Source organism: Papaver somniferum, chromosome 7 (genome assembly GCF_003573695.1).
Source record: "Papaver somniferum cultivar HN1 chromosome 7, ASM357369v1, whole genome shotgun sequence".
Taxonomy (NCBI): domain Eukaryota; kingdom Viridiplantae; phylum Streptophyta; class Magnoliopsida; order Ranunculales; family Papaveraceae; genus Papaver; species Papaver somniferum.
The window spans coordinates 263,156,103-263,184,054 of record NC_039364.1 but is presented as its reverse complement, the minus strand read 5'-3'; the positions used below and the strand labels follow the sequence as shown (position 1 = coordinate 263,184,054).

Sequence of the window (27,952 nt, the reverse complement as noted above, 5' to 3'; positions counted from 1 at the left end):
TTGGTATCTCGCCAATATATCCCAATTTCTTCTTCTCCATCTCCTTCAACGGCGGCTCAATCTTCGACATCTCAGGAAGCTCTTGAGAAAAAGTTTGCACCACAGACAAGGGCTCACAAGATGCACTTTCAAAGGGAACTGCATAATCTTAGTAAAGGTAATAAAACCATGCCTGCCGGATTATTTTTCAAAAGTTTCAGATATTTCTGTTGCATTTGATCCTGCTCGAGAGATTTTTGTTCCTCCTTCCATATGAATCACAGATACCATTCCTCTTTGGCGTCAGCGTCTTGGACACCATATAATTGTTAAAAATAATTCTCTTCCAATTTCAAGTAACTCTTTTAATTTTGTCATTCTTGTCATTTGAGTAAAGAGTAAAAAGCTACATTGATGACAGGAATGACAAAAATCTAGAGCATTATTTGAAACAGGAAGAGAATTATTTCTAAAATCTAAGAATTGTTCTAAGCATTTGTGTCCTAGACGACGATGCCAAAGAGAAATGGTCTCTAATTAACTCACGGTTATTTCAAGCAACTATGACCCAGATCATTTCATGCTCATTTTTGATGCTATCCAACAAGTATGGTGATAGTGCAGTAATCTCCTCCTCCACCTTTATTCTTTAACTGTATTAATTATGTTTTGGGTTTTAAAACATATGCTTTGCGAACTGGGATGTTCATGTTGGTGAAAACTAAAAACTGGGATCCCATTTTAAAAAAAAAACACTTTTACTTTCTTTGGAAAGTCAACGGTGTTGTTAGTCAATTTATGGATTTATATGCACGTTCTTTTTCATTAGAGCATCGAGTTTTGTTAGGCCGAGAGAGATAGCTGGCTAAAAAGTAAGGTTTCTTTAGGAAAGAACTCCTTTAGGATATTGCTTTGCTGCAACTTTGCTAAGCTTATCATATCTTCATAATCTCAAATGTGTGCGTTAATGTCCGGTGGCCAGTTTTAAACACAATCTTCCTTTTTTATCCGCCTGCGTTCCAGACAACGGTGTTGATATGGCCGAGTTGGTCTAAGGCGCCAGCTTAAGGCGCTGGTCCGAAAAATTAAGCCATCCAAATGAATGGAATAAGAGAAATTTCAGACATATACGAGCATGGTTGTGTTCAGTCTAGGGCTTCCTCTATAGTCTATAAAGAGCGAACCACTGAGTTCCCCAACCTAAGAAAATAAAAACTCTAACCAGGCTCTCACACACACTGCAAAAGAGAATGCATGTCCAGCATTCCAGAAAATTTCATGCAAGTACATCATTCAATTTATTTTATATTACGTACTCCGTATTTGATTAGGACTAGGTTTCCTTACTTGTTTACAGGATTCCACTTTTTAATATATGTTCTCTATAAATACGTACAAGTCCATGTTAGTATTGCTTAACTTGGTGGCCATATCGTTTTGGTGTGGCATCCTATCAGAACTATGGACGGAGCTCTTGTTCAATTGACACACATTATTGCTGCTTCTGTATATGGCAACAGTCAGAACAGGAAACAAAGAGGAGTATCCAACAGACTGTTATGTAACAGAACTGTTCAAATGCGAAGTGGGTTGAGCATCTCAGCACCATCGTTGTCTTTGTTAATAGGAGGAACAGGTTTTAATAAACTTCAACCGATATCTATATCTGCATCCCGTGGTAGGGGTACTCGGTATGTTGCTAGAGCTATGTTGTCGTCGTTTGAGAAATTCTCAGAAAACTTGAGTAGTAGATTCACAGCCAAGGGTATTGAAGTTATCAAGTTAGCACATGAAGAATCGCGACGGATGGGTCATAACTATGTTGGTACTGAGCAGATATTGCTAGGCCTTATCTCCCAAGGAACTGGTATTGCTGGAAAGGTTCTTAAATCTATCGGAATCAGTTCAGAGGATGCTCGCGTGGAAGTAGAAAAGATTGTTAAATTATAACAAAACATCATGAAATAAAAGTAACCAACCTTCAAATGATGCTTCTTCTACCCTTGGAACAAGGAAGATACAAAGATTTGAGGTTCTTCTCTAATAATCTTCAAATTTCTACCCAATTCTAAGATTGGAAACTAGAAGATAATAGATGCTTCTCTTACAAATTGAAATTTCTACCCAATTACAAATTGGGAATAACAAAGTGTTGGAGGCTCTTCTCTTGGAAGGATTTTAGGGTTCTTACACCACTTTTCTAAACAAACCGAAATTGAAACTAGTAGAGCTAGGGTTTAAACAATAAGTAGTAAACAAAAAGGACAAAATGAGAAATAAGGGAAAGAAGAGGATAAAAGAGTAATTGTAAAATAAAAGGGCATAAATGGTATGTTTGAAATACCATTATGCATCATCCTTCCCTCCTTAAGTGAAATTCGCCCTCGAATTGTCCATCTCTTCATCCATAGCATTGTCACCCCAATATGGAACCAAGTGCTTAACATTAAAGACGTCGGGCGTACGAATTGAGCTTGGTAAGTTGAGGCGATAAGCATTATCATTTATCTTTTCTTCAATTTGAAATGGTCCAAACTTCCTTGCCTTGAGCTTGTTGTACTCACCCACGGGAAAACGTTCCTTAGTAAGAACCGCATAAACAAGATTTCCTGCTTCAAACTCAACCACGCGTCGTCTTTGATCAACCTTGTTCTTGTATTTCTTTGATGAAGCTTCTAAATGCTTTCGGGTGCTTTCATGGATAAGGTGAAGTTGAGAAACAAAGTCTTCCGCCTTAGCATTTGTCCTTTTCAAATCTGTTACTAAGGACAAGTCAAGTGGTACTCTTGGATTGAACCCATACACCACCAAGAATGGTGAATAACCTACTCCGGTTCACCGCACGGTTGTAAGAAAATTCTGCCTTGCATAAAACTTGATCCCATGTCTTCAAATTCTCCTCAACCAAACAACGAAAAAGATTACCTAGGGAACGGTTTACCTCTTCGGTTTGCTCATCCGTTTGAGGGTGATAAGCGGTGCTAAAACTTAAATTGGTCTTGACCAACTTCCAGAAAGTACGCCAAAAATGCCCCACAAAACGACTATCTCTATTTGAGACGATGGAAGAAGGAATACCATGTAAACGATAAATCTCTTTAAAAAAGAGTTGAGATACCATGACCGCATCCGTTGTCTTTTTACAAGCAATGAAACGAGATATTTTGGAAAAACGATCTACCACTACAAATTTTGAATCCATACCTCTTTGAGTACGCGGTAATCCCAAGATGAAATCCATGCTCAAATCTACCCATGGGCGAGAAGGAATAGGAAGTGGCATGTATAATCCCGCATTAATGGTCGTTCCTTTAGAAACTTGACATATATGACATCTCTTCACATATCTATGAATGTCCTTCCACATTCCCGGCCAAAAGTATGAGCTAGAAACCAAGTTCCAAGTACGATTAGTCCCCATGTGGCCCTCATCGTGAAGCTCCTTAATATTTTAAAATCTCAAGCTTGATTGCGGAATGCAAAGACAATTCTTTCGGTAAAGGTACCCATCGAAAAGAACATAATCGCCATTTTGGAGTGACCTTTCATCAATCATAAGAGGACCAAAATAAGTATCATTCTTTAAGAGCTCCCGAATATCATCAATCCCAAAATACAAGCCCTCATTTGTGTAAGTAGAGAAGTACGTCGACTCAAGGCATCCGCTACCTTGTTTTGTACACATGACTTGTGCTTGATCGAAAAAGTAAATTGTTGCAAATAAGAAGCCCATTTACCAAGCCTAGTAGAAAGCTTGTCTTGAGAATTGATGCGCTTCAATGCCATGTGGTCCGAAAATAAAATGAACTCATTGTGGATAAGATAGTTGGCAGGCCTCGAAAGGGTATAGAAATTATGCGCAATGAAAACGGGGGCCTACAGTAATACCGCAAGTGCACGGTCGTCGGTTGTAGCTCGTGCAAGTACGGGTCGATCCACAAAGACCGGGTGTGTTTTGGAAGTTTCTAGCTAATTGGGTTCCTAAATTTGCTATTGGGCTATGAAGCCTTTTGGCTTAGCAGTGAACTAGGCTTTGCCTTGAACTTAGGCTTGGGCTCAGTGTAGTGAACTGAGCTTGGGATTAAACCTGGGCTTTTGGTCTTTTGGGCCTTGGGCTAACAGTGACTGTGAATTGAGCTTCAGTTTGAAGTGAGCTTTGGACTCAGTTGGCTTTGGAAGGCAGCAGCAGTAGCAAGACTGCACAGCAGCTGCACAAGCAGTGCAAGTAGCAGCAGCAGTTTGCAAGGCAGGGGAAGAGAGCAATGCAGCAGTGGTGCAGCAGCAGCAGTACTGGAGAAAGAAGTGGCAGCAACAGCTGCAGCAGAACAAGCCAAAGGAAAACAACACAGTGGCAAAGACCTAAGCCACAGAGCAGTGCAAGCAAAAACTAAACAGCAGGGCAGTGAACTAAAGAAGCAAAAGAGTTGCAGGGCAGTGAACTAAAGAAGCAAAAGATAATGCAATAAAGAAGATGGCTAACAAAATAAACAAAAGGAAACACACACAGGGCAACACATGGCAGAAGCAAAGAACAAAACAAGATAACCAAGGCCTAAGGCCAAGGGCAGGGTTGTGGTGAAGGAACTGAAATGAAGCAAGGCTAGGCAGAAAACAGGCAAACAAATAGAATGGGAAGAAAACTAGCTTGCTATGAGCACTAGTTTCTCCCAATGCTCAATCAAAGTGCAACCTAAGCATACACAGGGAATGGCAAGAAAATCAGCTTGCTTTAAGCACTGATTTCTTCCATTACACAATCAGCACAAAGCTTCTAAGATACCTAGCCTAGCATTCCTTCAAATGACAGTGAATTAAACATGACATTACACAAACATTACATGGCAGTGAGCATAACAGTGAACACTTAACAGTGAGTAGAATTAACAGTGAACATCAAGCATTAACAGTGCATTAACAAACAATTTTGAACATAAACATAACATGAAATAAGCATAACAGGAACATAAATGAAATGAAACTGAAACATGAACATGAAACTAAGCAGCAAATTGAACTAAAAACATTAAGCATAACAAGTGAACTGAAATTGAGCTTGTAAACTGAAAATTAACAGAAATTAACAGTTAACAGGACATGAGAGTCCTGGATGTAGGCTAGTCCAAACATAGTTTCTAACACAACCCATAGTCCCAATTTATACCCAATTACATCATTAGGGTTTTCCAATAAAAATCCCCAATTTATACCCAATTTGGATGTAGCCACATCAAATTGAGCTCGACCCATTACCCTCCTTGTCCTTCTCTACCTCTCCATGCCTTCAATTGCTTCTCTAGCACACGTTAATCCATCAATCCATAACCTAGGGTTTAGGTTAGGTAATGAGTTGATGGGATAAAGGGCTAGAATGATGGGGGAAGGTGTTCAATCACGTGTAGGATGATGACGGAGGTGGTATGGTGGTGTTTGGTGGCGACAGGGAGTGGTGGTGATGATGGTGGTGCGGCAGTTGCAGGGTGATGGTTCTGCAGAGGGGTAAGGTGGAGAAGAAAGTGGCTCGATGGTTTGGGAGAAGGGTGCGTTTGGGTGAGGTGTAGGTGCTCGGTCGCTAGGGTGTGAGGCGAGTGTATCGAGTTTGATGATCTGCGACGCTTAGCCGTGGGATGCGAAGATGGTAGGTAGATCGGATGGTTCCTACTGATGAGGTTGGTAGCGACCGTCAGATATTTTGATACAACGAAGTTAACGGCTCTGGATGGGGTTAGGTGTTGTAGTGTAAAGCGGAGATATCAAACGTTGATGACCAGCAAGGGACCGACCGTTGGATTCAACTACCATCTAATCTGAAGGCTTGGAATTTCAGCGCTGTGGTGCTCGGCAGAGACATCAGATTTTGATGATCTATGAGGGAGCGACCGTCGGATGCTTCTGAGAACTGATCTGATGGCTGAGAACGGAGGCGCTTTTGTGTGTAGAAAATGAGGTTGTGCGCACCATTCTTCGCGGCTTCCTTGCGTAGTTTCTCCCGGCTTTTCACTACTTTTCTGCTCTTTTTGCTCCGCAAGTCATCCAGACTTTATTTATTACCTAAAAATGCAAAATTAATTAATAAAAATATTTATTCTTGAAAACAATGAAAATACAGAATATGGGATAAAATGTAGAATTAATGCATAAAAGATGAGTTAAATGCCAACAAAAAGGGATAAATATATACAATATTTGGCACTCATCAAATACCCCCAAACCTGAATTTTACTTGTCCTCAAGTAAAACAAAACTAAGGAAATCCTAACTATACCACTGTCGCTGGTCTATCGAATGCATTTAGCGTATGCACTAAGCCTTTTAAACCACTAAGTGTCCCTAGTGGACGAGTGAAGTCTCGTGAAGGTTTACCAGAGGTGTGCCTACAAAACCTAAGGACAAAATATAAGCTCAGATTCCATCAAACGTGACATGTGCAAAACAGTTAAGCTCACAGCAAAATGGAGATGTCAATCTAGCTATCGAAGGCACAATCCTAGCACTGATAACAAATAAGGACATGTGATAAGAGTGTAAAGTGTATCTACACATGTGTAAAGAAAGATTTGAAGTCATGACTACTAATCACCAAGAGATAGTTTCTCAGGCTAAGAACTGAGGTCGAAATCTAGCTAGCTGTCCGGACTTTACGAGAATTGTGAATGAGTTGGAGGTATTTCACAATTGCTCGCGTTGTACATCAATGGCATACACCCTCCTTGCTTACAACACAAAAACAACAAAAGATGACTATTTACATGACTCTTATTTACATTGACAATTCTCTTTTTATTTTTGGAACAAGAGATGATGGAATTGATAAATACTTGATTTTTTTTTTTTTTGTATTTTTCTGATTTTTTTTTTTTTTTGAATATATACATCGTTTTTTTTTTTTTTTTTAAGTTTTTTTTTTTTTTTTTTTTTTTTTTTTTTTTTTAAGAAGGAAACACTTTTGATACAATACAAAAGGAAACAAAAGATTACATGACACTTTGCAAGAGGTAGCCCTTTTTGATGCACCCAGTTAAATTCGATGGTTGTTTTTCTTAATGTAACCTCCACCTTCTATCCCAACCAACCAAAGAACAAGCTAGTCAAGTTTCGTTCAGTATTCTAAAGTGATTGGCAATCGTAACTTCCTATCAAACACCTTGAAGATCGAGGCCATACATGTATTGGTAGATCGTGCGCGTGCAAATTTCTTATCACAATGTGAATTGTGCTAGAATCAGGGTGCCTAAATATCTAGACTAAGACTCCTAATAAAAATACATATTTGCACAAGAGTCAACATTTCAAGGTAAATGAGCTCCATTTTTTTATGATTTTTCATTTTTTAATTTTTTTTGAATTTTTATTTTTTAATTTTTTTTTGGAATTTTTCAATTTTTTCAAAAAGAAGAAGGAGTTCGTTTTCAATTATGGCAAATTATCATGGTATCTACTCTATACCCCCAAACCTAAACTAAACATTGTCCTCAATGTTTCAAAATATGGAAAGAATTAAAATGCAACATATGGAAAGGGACATGCTGAGTAGAGTAAAAGGAGAGAGAATACCCGATTTCGGCGAAAGCAGAATTAAAACTCCGTTGTTCAAGGCAAAAATCCAACATATTTCAGCCGAGATCATATTGGATTAGAAAAATATATACAAAAGGAACAAAAGGTTTTTAAAATAATTTTAGCTACTGGATTATATACAAAAAAATTCACCATACACTAACAATCTAAAGAGTTGAGGATCAACCCAAAAGAAAAAGTGTAGAGACATAGAAAGTTTCAAAACACTAAAATTGGACTTAAATGGGAGTGAGAGTGAAAAACCGAATGAATCACCCCTAAACCAAAATATTTCAACAAGTTTACTTTTAAGCACAAAATCTTTTAATTTTAAGGGTTCAGGATTCAAAAGGTCTAACTCATAACGGACTGTTTTCGGGATGGGCAAACATGCAATTTCCAACTGTGGCTCTTTAAAAGTGTTATATTTGGATGAAAAATAGTCCAAGAGGACTTGGGAAGCACACAGTTCCAATCCTAGATTAGGAATTTTCAGAAAAATCGGTTTTACAATATTGGTACAAACCAAATCTAGGTTGGGTGGAAGGCCATCAGACTGTGACTTAGGTAGAAGAATAGGCATATCATTATCAATCAAATCAAAATCTTCTAACTCATCTACACATGTCACATCATGCTCACAATCATCAATCACATTGGCAAGATTACAATCAGAATTATCAACATCATCAACAGATTTATTCTCGTGTATCGGCACATCAGGGGAAACATCACATGGAATACTAGAAGAAATATCATGCATTAAGGTCGGGGCAGAGAAGCCTAATGTATTTGAACCCAAAGGTTCCATAACATTTTCAGTATAGACATGTTCTTCTAACATAACATCATAATCATCATCATCATCATGATAGGGATTTTGCAATCTAGGATAATTTTCAATCCTAAGGTCGGAGTTATTACAAGAGTAAAACTCTAATTCATGGGGGTGACTCATATCATGTGGTGTTGTTCCTGTTTCCCTAACGGATTCCCATTGATGGGTTTTCTCTGCAATCTCGGCTAAAAAATTCCATGCATCATCCACAGATTTATCAATAAACTCACCATTACACATAGACTCAACCATGGTTCGAGATTTAAAGTCTAGTCCCTCATAGAGGATGACGACAAGTCTCCACTTCTCAATTCCATGGTGCGGACATTCACTCAACAAATCATTAAAACGTTCAAAATAGTGAAAAACAGTTTCCTCATCCAATTGGACAAAACAATTGATACTTTGACGAATAGCGATGGTCCTATGATGTGGAAAGAATTTTTGGAAAAATTGATTAGTGAGTTGTTCCCAAGTGGTGATTGATTGTGGTCTCAAACCGTAAAACCATGTTTTGGCCCTTTCCTTTAAAGAAAATGTAAACAAACGCAATTTCAGAGAGTCTTCAGACATATGATCAGGTTGCATAGTCCGACAAATTTGTTCAAACTCTCTTACATGAGTATAGGGGTTCTCAGAATCGAACCCTCGAAATATAGGAAGTATTTGTATCATGCTTGCATTTATTTTAAAAGGGTTATTGGTTTGAGGTAATACAATACATGATAATGGAATTTTTACTGATGGATACATGTATTCATGGAGAGCACGAGGTTGGTCCATTTTGAAATGACACAAAGCCCACTATTTGGTTTTAAATGGGAAAATTTTGGTTTTTGATGGGTTTGGATTTTTGGGAAAAATTTGGTTTTGGTGGGATATATAAAAATTTGGTTTAAAATGGGAGCAAGTAAAATTTTAGATTTTTTTTTTTTTTTTTTTTTTTTAAATTAAGAAAAATAAAATTTGGTTTTTGAAATGGGAGCAAGCCCACTGTGCAAGCCTCTAATGAAATGGAAGGAAGCGGCCCACAATCGGTTATCAGCTGGGTTTAAACCCAGAATACAAAATACAAGTCCAATGGAAGAATTTAAACAAGCCCACACAAAATAAATACAAGCCCACAAATTAAACAACAAGCCCAAAAATAAATTATTACAAACCCAAAATAGAAAAATAAAAAGCCCAAAAAATTGGGTTAATTATTACAAGCCCACAATTAAAGAAATTTGGAAGCCCACAGGTTGGGTTCTCTCAATGGAATGGGTTTAGGCTTACCTTTTTAGCACAGCCCAGCTGCTCTGATATTGTTGCAAAAACCCAGTTGGGTTTTGGTTCTTTTCCTTGGTGGCGTCCCAGCAGAGGAAAAACACGTTCAGAACAGCAGGTCCAACAGCAAATGAAGTGAAGCAGATGCAGATGCAAATGCTATGAAATGAAATACAAAATAGCTAAAGAAAAACACAAGAAAAACACAGCACCAATCCCCGGCAACGGCGCCAAAAACTTGGCGGGCCTCGAAAGGGTATAGAAATTATGCGCAATGAAAACGGGGGCCTACAGTAATACCGCAAGTGCACGGTCGTCGGTTGTAGCTCGTGCAAGTACGGGTCGATCCACAGAGACTGGGTGTGTTTTGGAAGTTTCTAGCTAATTGGGTTCCTAAATTTGCTATTGGGCTATGAAGCCTTTTGGCTTAGCAGTGAACTAGGCTTTGCCTTGAACTTAGGCTTGGGCTCAGTGTAGTGAACTGAGCTTGGGATTAAACCTGGGCTTTTGGTCTTTTGGGCCTTGGGCTAACAGTGACTGTGAATTGAGCTTCAGTTTGAAGTGAGCTTTGGACTCAGTTGGCTTTGGAAGGCAGCAGCAGTAGCAAGACTGCACAGCAGCTGCACAAGCAGTGCAAGTAGCAGCAGCAGTTTGCAAGGCAGGGGAAGAGAGCAATGCAGCAGTGGTGCAGCAGCAGCAGTACTGGAGAAAGAAGTGGCAGCAACAGCTGCAGCAGAACAAGCCAAAGGAAAACAACACAGTGGCAAAGACCTAAGCCACAGAGCAGTGCAAGCAAAAACTAAACAGCAGGGCAGTGAACTAAAGAAGCAAAAGAGTTGCAGGGCAGTGAACTAAAGAAGCAAAAGATAATGCAATAAAGAAGATGGCTAACAAAATAAACAAAAGGAAACACACACAGGGCAACACATGGCAGAAGCAAAGAACAAAACAAGATAACCAAGGCCTAAGGCCAAGGGCAGGGTTGTGGTGAAGGAACTGAAATGAAGCAAGGCTAGGCAGAAAACAGGCAAACAAATAGAATGGGAAGAAAACTAGCTTGCTATGAGCACTAGTTTCTCCCAATGCTCAATCAAAGTGCAACCTAAGCATACACAGGGAATGGCAAGAAAATCAGCTTGCTTTAAGCACTGATTTCTTCCATTACACAATCAGCACAAAGCTTCTAAGATACCTAGCCTAGCATTCCTTCAAATGACAGTGAATTAAACATGACATTACACAAACATTACATGGCAGTGAGCATAACAGTGAACACTTAACAGTGAGTAGAATTAACAGTGAACATCAAGCATTAACAGTGCATTAACAAACAATTTTGAACATAAACATAACATGAAATAAGCATAACAGGAACATAAATGAAATGAAACTGAAACATGAACATGAAACTAAGCAGCAAATTGAACTAAAAACATTAAGCATAACAAGTGAACTGAAATTGAGCTTGTAAACTGAAAATTAACAGAAATTAACAGTTAACAGGACATGAGAGTCCTGGATGTAGGCTAGTCCAAACATAGTTTCTAACACAACCCATAGTCCCAATTTATACCCAATTACATCATTAGGGTTTTCCAATAAAAATCCCCAAACTGACAGTAGCTAGGGTTGGTGATTACTCACCTAATTTGATGTAGCCACATCAAATTGAGCTCGACCCATTACCCTCCTTGTCCTTCTGTACCTCTCCATGCCTTCAATTGCTTCTCTAGCACACGTTAATCCATCAATCCATAACCTAGGGTTTAGGTTAGGTAATGAGTTGATGGGATAAAGGGCTAGAATGATGGTGGAAGGTGTTCAATCACGTGTAGGATGATGACGGAGGTGGTATGGTGGTGTTTGGTGGCGACAGGGAGTGGTGGTGATGATGGTGGTGCGGCAGTTGCAGGGTGATGGTTCTGCAGAGGGGTAAGGTGGAGAAGAAAGTGGCTCGATGGTTTGGGAGAAGGGTGCGTTTGGGTGAGGTGTAGGTGCTCGGTCGCTAGGGTGTGAGGCGAGTGTATCGAGTTTGATGATCTGCGACGCTTAGCCGTGGGATGCGAAGATGGTAGGTAGATCGGATGGTTCCTACTGATGAGGTTGGTAGCGACCGTCAGATATTTTGATACAACGAAGTTAACGGCTCTGGATGGGGTTAGGTGTTGTAGTGTAAAGCGGAGATATCAAACGTTGATGACCAGCAAGGGACCGACCGTTGGATTCAACTACCATCTAATCTGAAGGCTTGGAATTTCAGCGCTGTGGTGCTCGGCAGAGACATCAGATTTTGATGATCTATGAGGGAGCGACCGTCGGATGCTTCTGAGAACTGATCTGATGGCTGAGAACGGAGGCGCTTTTGTTTGTAGAAAATGAGGTTGTGCGCACCATTCTTCGCGGCTTCCTTGCGTAGTTTCTCCCGGATTTTCACTACTTTTCTGCTCTTTTTGCTCCGCAAGTCATCCAGACTTTATTTATTACCTAAAAATGCAAAATTAATTAATAAAAATATTTATTCTTGAAAACAATGAAAATACAGAATATGGGATAAAATGTAGAATTAACGCATAAAAGATGAGTTAAATGCCAACAAAAAGGGATAAATATATACAATATTTGGCACTCATCAATAGTGCCTCCAATGCTTGAGTGCTTGAACAATAACATAAAACTCAACATCGTAAGTGCTATATGCAAGTCTTGCCCCATTCAACTTTTCACTATAAAATGCCACCGGTTTCCCTTCTTGACTAAGAACCGCCCCAATGCGCAGTTTAGAAGCATCACAATGAAGTTCATATGGTTTATCAAAATTTGGTAATATTAAGATTGGAGATGTACTTAACTTTATTTTCATCAATTCAAAGGCTTCGTCCGCTTCTTGAGTCCATGAATACTTTCCACTCTTCATGCATTCGGTTATTGGAGCCATGATTCCGCTAAAGTTTGCAATGAACCGACGATAAAAAGAAGCTAACCCATGAAAACTTCGAATATCAAACAAAGTTTTTGGCTTGGGCCAATTCCTTATGCATTCCACTTTATCTTCATCTACCGAAATCCCATCCTTACTAACCACATAACCAAGAAACAAAACTTTATCAGTCATGAATGCACACTTCTTCAAGGTAGCATAAAATTGTTGTGTCCGCAAAATCATGAGAACCTCACGGAGGTGACGTATATGAGATTGCATATTGGGACTATAAAAAAAGTATGTCATCAAAGTAAACAACCACACACTTCCCAATCAACGACCGAAGTGCTTGATTCATTACTCGCATAAATGTACTTGGAGCATTTGATAGCCCAAATGGCATAACCATCCATTCATACAAACCGTCTCTAGTCTTGAAAGCGGTCTTCCATTCATCTCCCACCTTGATACGAATTTGATAAAATCCATTTTTAAAATCAAGTTTGCTAAAAACACATGCTCCACTTAATTGATCAAGTAAGTCATTCAAACGAGGAGTTAGAAATCGGTACTTCAATGTGATTCTATTGATTTCCCTACTATCCACACACATACGCCATGAACCATCTTTCTTTGGTATTAACAAGGCCGGTACCACACAAGGGATAAGACTCGGTCTTATAAAACCTTTGGATATAAGCTCTTCAACTTGGTGACGTAATTCATCATGTTCTTTGGGACTCTTCCGGTAGTCGGCTTTGTTGGGAAGACTTGAACCGGGTACTAGATCAATTTGGTATTGCACATCTCGTAATGGTAGTAATACATCCGGTAAGTCGGTAGGAAAAACATCTTGAAATTCTTCGATAATTGGCTTGACTAGCTGTGGCACGAAATCATACGATGGATATTCTTTAACATGAAGTATATAGAAAACCTCCAAATCATCCAACTATTCTATCAACTTTTGAAAAGTAAGTAGATTTTTACCATCACTATTTTGTGGCTTAGGCATAAACTCACGATTGGGTACAAGAGTCAACTTCTTATTGCTCCACATGAACGAATAGTTGTTTATTCTCCCATCATGATTCACAAACTGATCATATTTCCAAGGGCGCCCAAGAAGTAAATGACATGCATCCATCAAAACAACATCACACCAAACTTTGTCTATATATTTGTTACCAATAGAAAAATTAATGAGACAACGTTTAGTGACTTTTACCTCACTTCCTTGGTTAAGCCATGATAAAGAATATGGAGAAGGATGGTCTTTTGTATATAACTTCAACTTTCGAACCACTTCTTCGGAAACGATATTTTCACAACTCCCCGAATCAATCACAAGCTTGCAAACTTTCCCACCAATTATGCAAGTGGTTTGAAAAATGTTGTGGCGTAGCCATCGATCACCTTCATCGAGTTTTGGAGTAAAATAGTTACGCAACACAACCAAACATGGTCCTTGGTCACCGGTGAGAAACTCCTCTTCCACTTCTTCGTCGGGTTCTTTATCAAATATTGGTGGCTCCATAAGATCCAAATATGCATCACCTTCATCATCACCTTGAACAAGTAAGTTCTTCCCCGGACGATCACTCTTCCTACAATCATATGTTTTATGTTCTTCGTCTCCACACTTGTTACATTTACCTTGAAAGACTTGTTGAGAAGTATTGGATTTTGATGGAACGTTAGTAGTTGGAGCTCGATGAGTTGGAATTGGAGAAGTAGTATTTTTAACACCTCCTTGAGTGTGAGTACTTCAATTGGTATGTGAAACTCTCCTTGCGTATTGCTTCTCCAAAGATAATTCCCTTTGATATCCTTCCGACACCGAATAAATATCAAATAAGTTTAAAGTGTCTTGATATTGCATTCTCAAACCTCCTATATACCTTTCTACAAGTTGTTCTTCCGTTTCGTTAATATCGTTCCTTGAAACCAATTGATAGAACTCTTTGGTGTAGTCATTAATCGACTTGGACCCTTGCCTAAGATTTTGAAGTTGTTGATATATAAGTCTTGTATAATTATGGGGTAGAAATGCAAGCCTCGTATGTTTCTTAAGCTTCTCCCAAGATTCAATTTTAGATTGACCTCTTCTCAACCTCATTTTTTTAAGTTGTTTCCACCAAGCGCCGGATCTTCCTCGAAGTCTTGCTGCAACCAACCCAACTTTCTTATTTTCGGGCACTTCCTTGAAATCCAAGATTTCTTCAACCGTTGTTAACCAATCAACAAATTCTTCCGGAGCTAAACCCCGATGGAATTCCGGAATATCAACTTTGAGTCCACCTTCCCATCGGTTTGAAGTAGTAACATTGTGGTATCTCGGTCTTTCTTCAAACATTTGGCGTCTCCCTTGTTGATGAACATGACTATCAAAAGAAGTGGTTTCCTCATCCGTTATTTCTTCTTCATAATGATGATGTTGAGTTCTATATTGATCTTGATGGATATTTAAGTTACCAAATATTAAAAAAAAATTCTTCAAATTTTGTATCCATTCTTTGTTGCATTCATCAAACACTTCATACTTAAAGACCTCTAATTCTTCTTTCATAGAAATTTCACCTTGATTAACTCTTTTCCTTGGAGCCATAATGAAATCAAAAGGAAAATGAACCCAATTTGACAATAGCACACACAAAGATTCAAACCCCCAAGCTAATAATTAAAATCTTCTCCACAATTTCCCCAAAAAAAGAAACCAAAGCTCTAGATACCAACTAATGTAAAGTAATACTTATAATTGAAATTGTATTGTTAAATTATAACAAAAACCATGAAATAAAAGTAACCAACCTTCAAATGATGCTTCTTCTACCCTTGAAACAAGGAAAATACAAAGATTTTAGGTTCTTCTCTAATAATCTTCAAATTTCTACCCAATTCTAAGATTGGAAACTAGAAGATAATAGATGTTTCTCTTACAAATTGAAATTTCTACCCAATTACAAATTCGAAATAACAAAGTGTTGGAGGCTCTTCTCTTGGAAGGATTTTAGGGTTCTTACACCATTTTTCTAAACAAACCAAACTTGAAACTAGTAGAGCTAGGGTTTAAACAGTAAGTAGTAAACAAAAAGGACAAAGATGAGAAATAAGGGAAAGAAGAGGATAAAAGAGTAATTGTGAAATAAAAGGGAATAAATGGTATGTTTGAAATACCATTATGCATCATTAATGAAAGAGGTAATGATGGGTTTGTTGATGTCGAGATTCTGCGTGTTTTGGTACGTACTCCAGAAGAGAGACGTGTTTTAAGACATACTCTGGAAGAGGCCGGACGAAATTATATTTGTCCTGAGCACTGGCTGCTTGGTTTACTTCAATGTGTAGCTTCTCGTGTACTTGAGAACCTTGGGGCCGGTGCAAACAAGATGCGCACACAGGTTATCCAGATGATCAATGATGAAATTACTGAAGCAGCATAACCTGCAAGGGGTAATTCATAAATGAATAAATGATGTTTTCATTAGATATTGAATTTTTATTTTATTTTTACTCTTGCAACCAAAGAGAGAATCATACCACGAGACTACATGCCCCCAACTTGTATAAATGGACATAACTAGCTAGTTCACTCTTGTAGTATCATTGTTTTGTCAAAGTCACATACAGTGTACACAATGTCGTATCAAAAATGTGCACAGAAACTAACATAAAATGATCCATCAGTTGGGATTCGAATACATGCGACACGATTGGAATGTGTAAACTCCACTCAGACTTTTGGTTTTTATTTTTATTTTATTCTTTTTTATTTTATTTTATTTTTGTTGTTGGAATTTGACTGAAATCACTTGACTCATCTGTATCTGACTCAATATGTTTTTTATTTTTTTGACCGAACTGGCTCTAAAATATGAGCCAATATGGCTTGATCCCATGAAGTCAGAGACATTTAATTTTTTAGTTACGAGTTAGGTCGCGAGTCATATCTATCTCAAACTAAAAAACAAACGGTCTGACATCTGACTCGTACCTTGCGAGGTGCCGAGTCAAATTCATATGCCGAGTTGACAAAAGAAAAAAAACACCTTGTGTGATGTTCACAACTAAAAAGTGACTTCTTGTTCAACCTTTACAAATTCTCTCCGCTGATACTCCTTCACGCTCAAGGTCGTGTTCAATAGTTAAGTTCCTGCAAGAAAAATGAACCCGGTCTTGCTTGGTTATATAAACTAACAAATTATACTGCAGTTTCAAATTAGAAGGTAAATCTACTTAACAGATTATGGGTACACCAAAATAAGTTTAATATAAGATACATGCTCTTCAAGCTGCAACAGCTCTTCAACCAGTATGAAGTTACAAAAATAATGGAGATCCACTTACCTGCTGTGACGGGGGACAATACAGCTAACAAGTTGGTTAATTCGGACCCATCACCTTAAATGGGAATTTTCCTCTAAATTTTTCATTAAGACTCTAATGATAGAACTCCGTAAACTTAAACCAATTCTGTTTTTCCTTGGAAGAAGTATTGGGGTGTGTAAAATATACCCCCAAAGATCAAAGTATTTGGTTAAAGTGTTTGGTTGGAGAATGCTTAGAAATGGAATACCTCTGTCTAGTAGTATAAAGAAGCATATACATGGGATAAATGATGATTGCAGACTTTGTGAGAAAGATGTAGAAACAATTGAGCATCTGCTTCTCAAGCTGTCCAGTTTGCCTCTCCATTGAGTCTCGGAAAAGGGGAGAACCCTAATCAGTCTATTCGGGATTATATTGCACAGTAGCTGGCTGAAGGAGCAGATTATGCGAAATTTAAGATGGTATATGTATGTTTTGGGTTATTTGGGAAGTTAGAAATGGGGTAGTTTTTACCAATTAAAAACTCAGTATTAAGGAAGTTATCCAAGAGGCGTTGTACTGGTTCAACATGGACCTTGTTACTGCGGAAAATGAGGATAGACAAACTGAGATCGACAGGTTGGAGTCTCATAAAGATTAATGGGAACCCCCAGAAGGTGACAAGATTAAACTTAATTTTGATGAGCTGCAGAGCCAAAGGGGTTTGCGTGTGCTGCAGTTACTAGGGACAAAGAAGCAAATTCCAGGGATGTCAGAACAAGATTATTGAGTATTACACGGCAGTAGAGGCAGAGGCGTATAGTGCTTTAATTTTTGGCAGATGAGTTGGCCACCAAGAAGGGTTTTAGTAACATTGTTTTAGAAGGTGACTCCTTATCTGTCATAAACTCTTTAAAGTACACGCACCACAAACCCAAGTGGATAATTGAGAATACGCAATAGAATCAGAGACGACCTTAGAAGAATCAGGTCTGTGGAATTCAGGTATATCAGAAAGAATGCCAATAATATGGCACATAGTATTGCAGCTTTGGCTGTTAATACCCACAGTTCAAATATGTGGTCTACTTCCCCTCATTCTAGTATTGCTCATGTCATTGACAGTGAGCATATATCCTCTTATAGATTAGGTTTTTTGTTTGTTTGTTGTTTTTTTCTTGGTGCCTTCAATTAAAAATAAAATAAATAATAAATAAATAAATAAAATAAAATAAACGGACAGTCAACAAACGAGGTCCTTTTGCAATGACTAAAATTTTATACAGTATTCTTTGAAGAGAGAGCCTAGGTAGATATATACCGATTGAAATTTAGTGTTCCTTGTGTAACAAAATGGTGGAGAAAAATATTGATTATATTTTACAAATTGTAAACTCTTTGAATCTATTTGGAGGGATTATCCCTATCTCCAATATAATGATCTGAATCTTAATTTCAAATATTGGTATTTTTCTTGGTTGAATGATAGAAAAAATATAGGGATAAATATACTTATATTATATAATTCATTGGGAAATATAGATCTACAACTGTCGTTGACAATATTATGCTTAATGAAATTCCTCAGCTTATAAATCAACATAATCTTAAAAATGATAATCGTAGAAGGTTAAGCAACACGTTGTAAGAGTCAAAATTATGCTTCTAGAAACTCTCAAGTTCATGATAACTCTATCTTTATATTATTTAATGCATATTTTCAGAAAACTTCAAGGAAATATGCTATGGGATTGTTATGATGAATAATGAAGGTTATGTCTTTGACTTTGCATGAGAAACATAGAGACGTTTTAACGCAGAAGAAGCCGAGTCAAGAGCTTGTAGAGAAACAAAAAAATGGGATCAATGTTGTGGGCAAAACAAACTAATATTTCTTAATGACAATTTAAATGTCATAAGAGATATGAAAAAGAACAACTTTTCTCTGAACTGGATATCCGAAGCTATTTTGATTGAAGATTTGAAATTTGGTGAACAGTTTTCTAGTTCTTCTTACTATTAATAAGTAGTAATAGACTCTGAATTGAGATAGTAATATGAAGTCTGTATGGTCTGAAAAGCTTTGTAATTCAAAATGTAAACCTTATTCCTTAACTTTATTGACATTGTTTTTACTTTAAAGATAGAATTTAAATTCTTACCTGCTTCAACTTTGACAACATTCCACATCGGCCTCTAATGAATATTTGTCAACACCTAGTGATATTGTTGGTCTTTTGCATCACAAGATTTCCATTCCTTGTTTTTTTGAGTAAGTAAATAACATTTCTAAACAATACATATATATATGTATAGTACTTTTAAAAGTTTTCTTAATGTAATGTTTTCTTAAACATTAGACACCTAATGAAGAGCCATGCCAAAACTTTAATAAGTATTGTACATCAGAAAAACTTCCTAGTAACTTTTCCTGGACACGTCCAACAATAGTGTTTTTACCATTAAGATAGAATTTTTATTATTCTCTATTTTCAAGAAAAACAAAATATTCTCCCCTATTTAAACTTTAACATCATTCCACGTGGGCCTCTTACGAGTATTTGTCCATACCTAGTAATATAACAAGTTTTTAATTACAAGATTTTCATTTCTTGTTTCTGTTTTCAGAAAATAACCAACATTTCAAAATAGTATTTTCTTATATATATTATTATTCACTTCTAAAAGTTTTCTTATACATAATGGTTTTTAAACATCAAACACATTTTCAAAATTAAGTTAGTAAATAAACATATTAAATAATTAAAAAGTAAAGGGATATACATTATCGAGTTTTGTCAAGATTATTAAGAAGATATTTTATATAATCGATATATATATTAGCATCCAAATTGCCAATCTCAACCTTTCCAAGTTTTCTTATAGATAACATTTTTAACTAGATTAAAATCCTCAAACTTACATGAACCATTAGGAGGTTTCTTTGTTCCCCCAAAGGGAACCATATGAAACTAGTCTCGGGGTCATCGTAACGTCTACCAGTTATGCGCTTTGTACAAAAGATGGTGTTGGTCAGGTTATTCACTACTTGATGGTTGGATGGAAAAACACAAGAAATTCTCCCTTCGGGCTGAAGGAAATAAAGGAAGGTACGGTCCGTGCTCCCTCTGAATTATGAATAACCTTCGAGTCTGTAAATAAACTAGAAACCATTACTTATACACAAAAAAATAATTTTTCAAGGAGATAGGGAACAAAGACAGGGGAGTGAGCACATATCGCAAGAGATCAAAACGTAAATTATCTTGCATCACTGACACACAAGAGTAGGTAGTTCCCTGATCATTAATAATGACGTCATTACAAAAAGGTATCAAACTGCCAGACACACGATATTCAGTAATTAGAAAAAGCAGTGGATAGAAATTAACATATTCATCACATAAAAAAAAAGGAACCATCCAAACCTGGGATCAATGTTGTGGACAAAACAAACTAATCTTTCTTAATGAAAATTTTAAATTTCATAAGAGGTATGAAAAAGAACAACTTTTCTCTGAACTGGATATCTGAAGCTATTTTGAGTGAAGATTTGAAATTTGGTGAACAGTTTGCTAGTTATTCTTACTATTAATAAGTAGTAATAGACTCTGAATTGAGATAGTAATAGGAAGTCTGTATGGTTAGAAAAGCTTTGTAATTCAGACAATGTAAACGTTATTCCTTAATTGTATTGACATTGTTTTTATTTTAAAGATAGAATTGAAATTCTTACCTGCTTCAACTTTGACAACATTCCACATTGGCCTCTAATGAATATTTGTCATTACCTAGTGATATTGATGGTCTTTTCAATTACAAGATTTCCATTCCTTGTTTTTTTTAGTAAGTAAATAACATTTATAAACAATATTATATATATATGCTTTTAAAAGTTTTCTTAATGTAATGTTTTCTTAAAAATTAAACACTTAGTGAAGAGCCATGCCAAATCTTTAATAAGTATTGTACATCAGAAAAACTCCCTAGTAACTTTTCCCTTACACTCCCAACAATAGTGTTTTTACCTTTAAGATAGAATTTACATTATATTTCGAGAAACACAAAATATTTTCCCCTATTTAAACTTTAACATCATTCCACATGGGCCTCGTACGGGTATTTTTCCATACCTAGTAATATAACAAGTTTTTAATTACAAGATTTTTATTTCTTGTTTTCATTTCATACCTAGTATTTTGCAGTATTACTATCTCTTAGACGAGTCTTTACATTTGATCTGGTTTAGTTGATTTTTCTTGGTTTTCAAAAACAATTTTTATTCTACCAAACAATTTTAAAAAAATGGAAACAAGGAAAAGAGGGTATTGTCTTTAAAACAGTGGAAAACTATTTTTAAAAAATGTACCAAACATGCTCTTAGTTTTCTCTCTTTCTCTTTGAAACTTTTATGATTTTATTTGGCACAAATATAGTAAGAAATATTTCTCTCTTTCTTGATCTTATTAGCAAACAAAATTATTTATTATAAGAAGTTAGTAGGGAATTGGTTGGAATGGAGAGAGAGACAGAGTCTGTGTGATAGTGCTAGGGACGAAAGCTTGGACTTGGATTTAGAGGAGAAGCTCTCTAGATGTAGAGATTTTACTCAACCGTCACACTTATTGGAGATCAATGTGTCCACTTTCTAGCAATATAACTAAGTCTCTGAATCCATGATTGAACAACAGAAGAATTCAGATCCGAGCAATCACTCTCAAGAATTCAATCAATCAACTAGAACTTATTCGAACCCAACAGTTCATTTGCAGAAACCCACAATACATTCACAATCCTTGATCAGATCTCACACACTTCTCAGCTTCCCTCCTACAGATCAACCCTCTTCCCTCTTTGTGACCGAATTGATTCTGGAACGACCATTTCTTGGTTTAGGGCGGAGTCCTACAAATTGGTCTCCCAAACTCAAAGAACTCCCGTGCAGTGCATCCGTTTAAGGTTAGGAAGTTTGCTCGGTTGAGGATCTCCAGTCTGCACGGTCGTCTCTCTATTCCCTGAAAAACCAGCAAATCGTTTTTCCCCATCAACAGTATTATCACAGAATCTTGCAAAGACAATGTCTCTTTTATTCTAAGTTTCTCTAGGTATGAATATATTTGGAACAACCATATAAAAGGAAATGCTAATTTCCAAGGGAGACTTGATAGCTTAGTCTCAAATGCTGACTTGAATTTATCAATTCCCAAGGCCAAATAAAATTATTGACAATCCACGGGTAGTGTACTTGATGATTACTTGTAAAACGATACCTAAAATTAAAATATAAGAACGCTAACATTAGTGTACAACAAAGTATTGAAACCGTATTAAACTGCAGAATTGATAAACTTAATCTTTTTTTTTTTGCTAATTTAGTTATAATATAAGTTCCATACATCATGTACGGTCTCCGCAGTAGCATGTAATTAAAAGATTGTGAATCAATCTAATTTCTAAAAGTTATCCTTGTCGAGCCATAGGTTCGTGTAGTAGTTTAGTTCTTTTTTTTTCCGAAATAAATCTACATCATGGAATTATAAATTATGGTACGAAATAAAGTTGGAGGAGAGGAGAAAGAAAGTTGGAAGGTTGTTAGTTTATTTTCAATTTGGAAAGTCAATTTATAGATTTGTATGCACGTTCTTTTTTAATTGAGTATGGAGTTTTGTCAGTAAATGTGCACTGGCGGCCAAAAATGATCGCCGGCAAAGTAGGGTTTCTTTACAAAAGAACTGCTTTAGGATAATGCTTCGCTACAATTTTGCGTGCGGTGTGCAGTTTTCATATCAATATTGATTTTCCTTGCTTGCAGCCTGGACAACAGTGTTGTTATGGCCGAGTTGGTCTAAGGTGCTGTTCTGAAAGGGCATGGGTTCAAATCCCACTGTCAATATTTCATTTTTGATTATTTTTTTTCTTGATGGGAACTTAGATTCATCCACAGTTGAGGGCAAGCTCTACCAACCAACTTTCAAGCAAAGTAGGGGGAAGGAACAAAGCTAGTACAAGGCTTGTACTGTATAGAGTCATGTGTAGGAGAAAAAAGAAATTCTGTTTGTCTGTATTTGATTTGGACTAGGTTTGCTTATTTGTTTAGGAATCTACTTTTTATATATATACCAGTTAAAGTGTCGTCATTAGAATTGTCAATTTATAATCCGGCTTGCGGGTTGACTCTAATCCGACTTGTTTCAACCTTCCCCGGCTTGGCTTGTTGTCTAAACGGGCCGGGTTAGGATTGTCATATACAACCCTACTAGAAAACAAGCCGGGCTAGGGCCAATCCGCGGGTTACCCGTCAACCCGTCAAAATTAATAAATATATCCCTCAATCTCACCAACTCTTTAAAATTCATGATTTGCAAACATATATTAGAATTAGTTAATTTTAAATCAATAAATAAAGCTAATTTTGGATCTATCCAAACAAATATAACAATTTTTAGATTTTAAATAATCAATCAATAAATTAAATTACAACTTAGATTCATCAATCACATATTTATTCAGGATGTCCTAAATTGATAAAAAGACTAGCATAATTTAAACAGTGAATTAGTCTTACTCACATTAATTTAAACTTATAAAATGATAAAAAAAAGTAAAATGCTTAGTTGATGTTAGGGTTCTCTGCCTAAGAAAACTAAAGCGCCGTAACCGGCTATGTCATTGATTAAGTGGCAATAAAAACGTCCACTTTACAACTCAGTGGTGGGGCTTCTAGTTAAACACCAAATTGACCTAGGTTCGACCTTTACTAAATGAATAATCCTAAACAATCCTAAATTTTAAATTTAATTTTTAAATTGATAACATTAACAAGCCAACCCGCCAACCCGTCAGGGTTGACCCGTCTAGGGCTAGGGTTGGGGTTTTGAGCTTGTTCGTGAATAGTACTATGGCTAGGGTTGATCCTAACCCTAGTACGGGTTGGCAAGCTAGGGACGGGTTGACCCTAGCTTGGCCGGTTTGACAGCTCTAGTCGGTATAAAAGGCCAATAAGATGCTATACTGGTTTCCTTGTTTGTTCTCTACTGCCTGCAATCCAGATACCAATGTTTATACGTCCGAGTTGGTCTAAGGCGCCAGCTTAAGGCGCCGGTCCGAAAGGGCGTGGGTTCAAATCCCACTGTCAACACTTCATATTTGTTTCACGTCATTTTTTTCTTTTTTTAAAGTTGGTTGCTAGAGCCTCAACTGTGGATGAATCTACTTTTTATATGTTCTCTATAAATACATAGTTTGTTCTAGGATTTATTCATCCCACCAATACTATTAAGTTTTGCTTAACTTGGTTGCTAAAAGGATTTTATCGTTTTGTTGTCAGATCCTATAAGAATATGGCCGGAGCTCTTGTTCAGTTGGCGAATATCATTGATGCTTGTGTATATGGAAAAAGTCATCACAACACTAAACAAAAAGGAGTAGCCAACGGAATGTTACGTAATAATAGTGCTCAAATTTGATGAATATTTTTCTAGTTATTCTTACTATTAATAAGTAGTAATAGTCTCTGACATGAGATAGTAATAGGAAGTTTGTATGGCCAGAAATTTTTTGTAATTCAGACAATGTAAACCTTATCCCTTAACTGTATTGACACTGTTTTTACTTTAAAGATAGGATTTTTTCTTCAACTTTGACAACATTCCACATTGGCCTCTAATGAATATTTGTCAATACCTAGTGATATTGGTGGTCTTTTCAATCACAAGATTTCCAATCCTTGTTTTTTTAGTAAGTAATTAAATAACATTTCTAAACAATATTAACAATATTATATATATATATAGATTATTTACTTTTAAAAGTTTTCTTAATGCAATGTTTCCTTAAACATTAAACACCTAGGGAAGAGCAATGCCAAATCTTTAATAAGTATTGTACATCAGAAAAACTCCCTAGTAACTTTTCCCTCACACGTCCAACAATAGTGTTTTTACCATTAAGATAGATTTCATATTATATTTCAAGAAAAAAAAAATAATTTTCCCTATTTTAATTTTAACATCATTCCACATGGGCCTTTTACGAGTATTTGTCCATACCTAGTAATATAACAATTTTTTAATTACAAGATTTTCATTTCTTGTTTTCATTTCATACCTAGTATTTTGCAGTATTACTACCTCTTAGATGAGTCTTTACATTTGATCTGATTTAGTTGATTTTTCTTGGTTTTCAAAAACAATTTTTATCCTACAAAAACAATTTTTAGAAAATGAAAACAAGGAAAAAATGGTATGTTTTTAAAACAGTGGTAAACTATTTTTAAAAAGTGTACCAAACAGGCTCTTAGTTTTCTCTCTTTCTCTTTGAAACTTTTATGATTTTATTCGGCACCAATGTAGTAAGAAAATTTTCTCTCTCTTAATTTTCTCTCTTCTTGATCTTACAGATTGATTTCTCAATCTCAAAGAATTCCCGTGCAGTGCATCTGTTTGAGGTTAGGCAGTTTGCTCGGTTAAAGAGCTCCCTCTGCAGGGTCGTCTCTCTATTCCCTGAAAAACCAACAAATCGTTTTTCCCATCAAAAGTATTATCACAGAATCTTGCAGAGATAATGTCTCTTTTATTCTAGGTTTTTCCGGGTATGAATATACTTGGAACAACCATATAAAAAAAATGCTAATTTCCAAGAGAGACTTGATAGAGTAGTCTCAAATGCTGACTGGAAATTATCAATTCCCAAGGCCAAATAAAATTATTGACAATCCACGGGTGGTATCATTGATGATTACTTGTAAAACGATACCTAAAATTAAAATATAAGAACGCTAACATTAGTGTACAACAAAGTATTGAAACAGGATTAAACTGCAGAATTGATAAACTTAATCTTTTTTTTTTTTTTGCTAATTTAGTTATAATATAAGTTCCATACATCATGTACGGGCATTAGCGTGTAATTAAAAGATTGCGAATCAATCTAATTTCTAAAAGTTATCCTTGTCTAGCTATAAGTTCGGGTAGTAGTTTAGTACTTTAATACTTTTTCTTTCTGAAATAAATCTACATCATGCACCTATAAATTATTGGGACAACCGAAGTGAGTCCATTCTATACTGTCATTATGGGGCCTAAAAATGCGTTGCTTACAACGCTTTTTTTTTCATTTTTAATCGATTCAATTGAACGGGTATGGGTCGTTTTTTCTCGAAATTTAGTCAACAATCGGAGACTTATTGTCTCTGGCTACTGTTAGGAGAGATGAAAACGAATGAAAATCGACCCAATTGATGGCTAATACGGCATGAAAATGGTCAAAAAACCGTCACCTAAACTTTTAATTTTAATCTTGATCGTTGAATGCCAACAAAACTTAGCCATCAGATCTAAAACTGTTACAAAAATGTTAAGAAATATGTTACACAATTGTTACAATATAAGTGTTACACGAGTATAACGCTTATAAATGTTATAAAATCATTGTTACAGATGTTGTTGCAAAAGCTGTTACAAATTGAGTCACAAAAAACAAGCCTCTACTTTGGTCGTCCCAGCGCTGCTGAAGCAGTCATCTAGTAGTATGTGAAAGAATATTTTTTTACTTCCGTTGGAGGAGAAAGAAAGTTGGAAGGTTGTTAGGTTGTTTTCAATTTGGAAAGTCAATTTATAGATTTGCATGCACGTCCTTTTTCAATTTGAGCATGGAGTTTTGTCAGTAAATGTGCGTTGATATAAAGAATGAGGCCAAAAATGATAGCCGGCAAAGTAAGGTTTGTTTACAAAAGAACTGCTTTAGGATATTTACGGACAAAATTGAGTTTTGCGTGCCGTGTACATCCATATTCATTTTGCTTGTTTTTCATCCTGCCTGCAACATCGACAACAATGTTTATATGGCCGAGTTGGTCTAAGGCGCCAGCTTAAGGTGCTGGTCCGAAAGGGCGTGGGTTCAAAACTTCATTTTTGTTTAACGTCATTTTTTTTTTTTTTAAAGTTGGTTGCTAGAGCCTCAACTGTGGATGAATCTACTTTTTATATGTTCTCTATAAATACATAGTTTGTTCTAGGATTTATTCATCCAATCAATATTATTAAGTTTTGCTTAACTTGGTTGCTAAAAGGATTCTATCGTTTTGTTGTCAGATCCTGTCAGAACGATGGCCGGAGCTCTTGTTCAATTGGCGAATATCATTGATGCTTCTGTGTATGGAAAAAGTCATCATAACAGTAAACAAAGAGGAGTAGCCAACGGAATGTTACGTAGTAATAGTGTTCAAATGCGGGGAGGGTCATAACTATGTTGGTACTGAGCAGATATTGCTAGGCCTTATCGCTCAAGAAACTGGTATTTCTGCAAAGGTTCTGCCTGTTTTGGTACGTACTCCACAAGAGAGACTTGTTTTGAGACATACTGTGGAAGAGGCCGGACGAAATTATATTTGCCCCGAGCACTGGGTTTAAGTAACACCAGGCATCAGCCATGAGTTATTCAAGTAACACCAGGCATCGCCATTGCTCTCTTAGTTTTTCTTTATCAAAGTTTCCATATGTCAGCGCGATTAATTTGGATAGCACTTGGGTCGTAAATTTTTTTTTTGCTCAGTAAAGTAAAGACTTTATTAGAAAAATGAGAGCATGCAAAAGAGCAGTGAACCACCAAAATTACAATAAAAACCAATAGAAGGAAGGCCCTCAAAACAGAACTACCCTAAGGAGTTTCGAAAAAAACATTCCTCCGGTTTACCATGACCTCATCGATAGAAATTCCAGACATGGAAGGAGAGTATCTAGCCCACTGAAAAATACTTAACTTGATACGGTTGATGATGTTTTCAATTGTTTTTTCTTTGTTGTTGAAGACCCGATGGTTGCGCTCCAACCAGATAATCCAAAAGATCTCGGCATACATTCGCTTCCACACTTGGGTCATAAATTTTAACTACTATAAGAAATTCAATCACTGACATCTTTAGGTTCTGCCTACAGACATCTTAAGTTTGTAAACACTCATTTGCAAGAGAACGAGCTTGGTACAAGCCTTCCCGCCCACCAATTTACGTTTTGCCTGCAGACTTGCCAAAAAAGAAATTCAATCAGCTGGTATTTTCTCAATCCAAAGGCTTTTCAAGGGCAAAA

At 36.5% G+C, this 27,952-nt stretch overlaps 1 protein-coding gene across 4 annotated transcripts; it reads left to right on the top strand.

Moving 5' to 3' along the window:
• On the top strand, positions 1-18,737 carry LOC113293731 (chaperone protein ClpC1, chloroplastic-like). 4 transcript variants are annotated; one of them, XR_003332510.1, is made up of 2 exons: positions 1-157; positions 18,593-18,737. XR_003332510.1 is itself a non-coding variant. In XM_026542271.1 (2 exons), the coding sequence occupies exon 2, from the start codon at positions 1,441-1,443 to the stop codon at positions 1,927-1,929; it is 489 nt and encodes a 162-aa protein (XP_026398056.1). In that variant the 5' UTR covers positions 1-157; positions 1,437-1,440; the 3' UTR covers positions 1,930-2,051. The 4 variants fall into 4 exon arrangements, 3 of the variants coding, with proteins under 3 accessions (XP_026398056.1, XP_026398055.1, XP_026398054.1); XM_026542271.1 differs by lacking the exon at positions 18,593-18,737 and adding an exon at positions 1,437-2,051; XM_026542270.1 differs by lacking the exon at positions 18,593-18,737 and adding an exon at positions 1,337-2,051.
• The last annotated feature ends 9,215 nt before the right edge of the window (positions 18,738-27,952 follow it).